At 36.0% G+C, this 4,445-nt stretch overlaps 1 protein-coding gene across 1 annotated transcript; it reads right to left on the bottom strand.

Moving 5' to 3' along the window:
* Positions 1 to 713: 713 nt before the first annotated feature.
* Positions 714 to 3,601, bottom strand: LOC145124759 (Tetratricopeptide repeat (TPR)-like superfamily protein). The gene has a single exon (XM_079060219.1). The coding sequence runs from the start codon at positions 3,385 to 3,387 to the stop codon at positions 1,108 to 1,110; it is 2,280 nt and encodes a 759-aa protein (XP_078916345.1). The 5' UTR covers positions 3,388 to 3,601; the 3' UTR covers positions 714 to 1,107.
* Positions 3,602 to 4,445: the final 844 nt, after the last annotated feature.

Raw genomic sequence — 4,445 nt, 5'->3', positions numbered from 1 at the left:
TATTTCTATTTATTAGTTCTTTACAAATTTGTATTGCATCTTTTTGTTATATAATCTTTACAAACTATATAATTAAACAAATATAACCAAATAAATAATTCATATATAATACTATAATGTGAGAATTTGTGAGAGTAATCATCAATTGTATAATTAAACAAATATTACCAAATTAGAAATCATATAATTAAACAAATATAACCAAACAAAATTTTCTTGCATCTTTCTCTTGAACACTTCAATACCACCATCACCATAAAAGAGATCTTATAAGACATGCATCCTTGATTCACCAACAATTTTGTAAGGCCCAAAAGGCCGAAACATTTGTATTTATATAGGGTTATGCATACTTTTCATTTTCGCAATGGCAAATTGGATACATGTTTGGGCTATGGATATTGAGGATTTGTGTTATAAATTGCAATGGATACATGTTTGGTTATGGATATTGAGGATTTGTGTTATAAATTGCAATGGATACATGTTTGGTTATGGATATTGAGGATTTGTGTTATAAATTGCAAGGATTTTTATGGATATGAAATCGGATAGTATGGACCAAAATCAACCAATTTCATGTAAATTGGTGGAAATTATCACCTACACAAGTTCTTCAAGTATAGTATCAAAGTATCAACTCACAATGGATAAAATTAAAGAAAAAAAGCTAAAGTTTAAACCTAAAAGAAAACCACTAATTCTAGAGAATATACAAATTACTTCTTTCACTATAACTAAATGTTCTTTACTTGATCATACTTCCTTAAAAACACAATAGGTCAATTTAATACAATTTCAAAGTAGCATCTTACAAAACCATAATACATAACTTGTAGCAAAAATGATGCTTCCAACAACCTCGCACCTGGCCAAACACTGTTATGCTTCGAAAAATATCATGCGAGATGTAAATCAGGTACACAGTAGCCCAGTAGCTAGTGGCTCGCTCATAAGGACCCCAAATCCACATTAGAATTGAAACTTTAACCGCACTCACAGTCAATATGAGAAAGGTAAATCACAGTGTCCCCACGACAAGATAATGCCCGAACTTGAACCTAAAACCACACTTACAGATTCTCACTTCTTTACAGCTAGAACAGCTCACAAAGAGATCTTTCCACATTCTACAAATCTTAGCATAATTTCATCCGCCTCACGTGACATCCCATAAACACACAAAATTTTCCTCAATTTCTCACATAACTTCAAATCTGGAACCAAATTTCGTCCAAACATCCGACATGCCACTTTATACGCGGACCCCGGATCACCCTTTTTCAAATAACTTTCAATAAGCATATGACAGCTGTCAACATCGGTTCTCGAACCCGTCCTCAAAACTTTACCTAAAAGTTTATACGCCTCATCAACCTTCCCAAACAAACAAAGTTTTTCAATAACTAGATTGTAAACATTTTTGTAGGGTTGCCTCAATACCATCTTATCGAGTAAAGATAAAAGTTCATCTACTCTTCCGTGTTGACAAAATCGATTTATAATAACCCTATATGTAACTAAAGTCGGGATTAAACTTTTTGCAAGCATTTTATTAATCATTTCTATCGCCTTTTCTATCAAACCCATTTTTCCTAATGTATCGATTATCGTCGTGTATGTAACCACATCCGGTTTTATGTCTTTCAAGTACATATCATCAAGAACCGAAAATGCGGATTCCAAGTCTTGATTTTTACAAAATCCATTGATCAAAGTCGTGAAATTTACCTCGTTTATCTCGCATTTTTCAAGACATTCTTGGATCAATTTCTTGGCATCATTGGGTCGCCCGTTTTGACAAAAAGATTGGATCAAAAGATTGATTTCGGCTGGAGTTGGGGAGAACCCTTTTCGGATCATTTCACGGGTTATCTCATGGGCCTCGGGTAACTTTCCTTCGCGTATAAAACCGTGCATTAGAACACTATATGTGATGGAATTCGGGACCCACAATTCGTCTTCACTTGTGTTCAAAATCTCTCGAGCTTCTGATGATTTCCCATTACGACATAATCCGTTCAAGAACGCGGTATATGAAACTGTGTTTGGTTTGCAACCGAGTTTTGAGATTTCTTGAAGTAAAGTTTTGGCTTCTAGAACTTTCCCAACTCTACAAAGACCATTTATGAGATCGGTGTATGTCACAATATCAGGGGGACAACCTTTCATGTTCATCTCTTTCATAAGTTCTTTTGCTTTCTCAATGTCTCCAGATTCACAGAATGAATGGATGATTGCACTGTATTCCACTTTATCGATTGAAAAGCCGTGTTGTTCAGCTTCTTTTAGAAAAGAAATTGCAGAAACTCCATAGCCGGATTTAGAGAGCATATGAATGAGGGTATTGTAAGTAACTTGATCGGGGATTACATTACCTTCTTTCATTTTCTTCATCAAGCTCCTAATTTCTTCGATTTTATTATCTTTACAGTAGAAACCCATGATCGTATGATAACATACCTTATCAGGAGAACAATTTGTCAAAGACATGGCTTGAATCAGATTCATGGCGTCTTGAATACGACCTGCATCACAATACCCTTTAATCAAGCAATTGTATGTCACTTCATTAGGAGCGATCTCCACTAGTTTCATCCTATCCAATATCTTCATCGCCATTTCCAGTTTGTTAGATTTCACAAGAACGTAAATGGCGATGTTATATACAAGCAAATTAGGGGAGATTTTAGCTTTTTCCATTACCGAGAAAACCTGCAACGCTTTTCTCCAATGGCCAGCACGGCTGTAGGATATCATCAAGTAACCAAACGCTTCAGGATGAAGACGGATTCTTCTTCGTGACATAAGACGAATAACCCTTTTAGCGCCCTGATACAAACTTGTCTTGCTAAGGATCTCGAGCATGGAGTTGTAGACGATGGGGTGATGCTGGTATCGCCATTGTCGATCGGCCCAATAAAACAATTGAAGTGCAATTCGTGCATCCTTTTGATGCCTTAGCACGGCGGAAATTTGTTGAGGCTTCAAACTTCGAACCAATTGTTTCAATTCGCCTTCAAGGTTCGGAGTCCAATTTGAGCGTAAGTCGATCAATCTACAAACTTCCGTCACTAATGGATGTCTAATTTCATCACCATCGTTTTCAACCCCTCTGAAACCCCCGATTTCTTGACCATTCGCATCGTAATTTCTCGAAAATTTGAAATCGACTTCCTCCCCTGATTCTTGACACGAATCATAATCCCTACCACCGCCAAAAAGATTTGAAACCCTAACGCTATTTGGCCCCGATCTTTCATCGCTAATATACCCATTTTCGTTAGGGTTTTTTGACGGCCATGAGTGGACGAGTGCTCTTCTACACACTCTTTTTGCAATGGAATCTTGATAATGAGTAGCATAATTGATTGATTTAAAGAGCATTTGAGAAATCAAGATTTGAACGCAAGAATAACAGTTTGTAAACGAAAATTCCTTGCGTGTAATTGCATTTGAGCTGCTTGTATTGACGATGGGTTGTCAGTTGTTGCAGACCTCCGGACTACAAATGGAGATGCAATCGAAGTTGGTCGAGAGATGAGCATCGGTTAACCGAATACCCAAGAACATCAATGCATAGAAATATGCGACCGATAGCCCGACCGCTTAAAGGGGTACTGGTTTGGATATCCTGTTCCAAAACCGCGGTTTCCGGTTTCAATCCCGAACCGATAACTGAAAAAGTGGATATCTTGGAATGGGGAATCGTCCCGATAATATGTAATTTCAGTCTGGTTCGGGTCCGATTTGGTTAATTTTCCGGTCTGGTCCTATTCCACCAGACCAAATGTTAATCCCTAGTTGAGGCTAGTTACATTCATTGTCCGAGTAGACATGTGCATAGACCGGCTTAAGATCAGTTTGAATACGGTATTCAAAACCGGTTTTTATGATTTTTTTAAAATCAAATTTAACTCTAATCAAGTCACAAATAGACCGTTATTCAAGTCATAAAGGGATTGTCGTCCCAGTCTCCAAAGGATCGACATCAAAATCACAAATGGATCAACATCTGAATCTCAAAACGATCGGAATCCAGTATTAAAAGGACCAACATCATACGTTCGTGAAGGTGTTATAGAGTACTAATAACTTCCATTGTTGTCATAGGGTTGTGTAATATGTGTTTAATAGTTAAAATATGTTAACACTAAAAAATATCAGTCATTTGGATTTTCACCAATGATTTAAATTAAATATAATACAAGTGAATCCTAATCATAAAAAACTCTTAATAACATTCTCAATTTCTAAATCTAGTGAATTCATAGATGTTTTTGTCAAAATCAAGATTAAAACTCAATCAAAACATCAAAAACACAGTTTCAATTTCAATCCAATTGGAAGATTTAACATTATGGCTTAGATTTAAAATGAGTGAAATTACATATAAATTATAACATTTAACTTCATTATCCTCTTTTAATCAATATCAATCAAAT

This window comes from Lactuca virosa, chromosome 7, assembly GCF_052849685.1.
Source record: "Lactuca virosa cultivar CGN04683 chromosome 7, Lactuca_virosa_CGN04683_v6, whole genome shotgun sequence".
Classification (NCBI taxonomy): Eukaryota; Viridiplantae; Streptophyta; class Magnoliopsida; order Asterales; family Asteraceae; genus Lactuca; species Lactuca virosa.
Note: the sequence above shows the minus strand (reverse complement) of the source record. Positions and strands in the feature narration are given on the sequence as shown.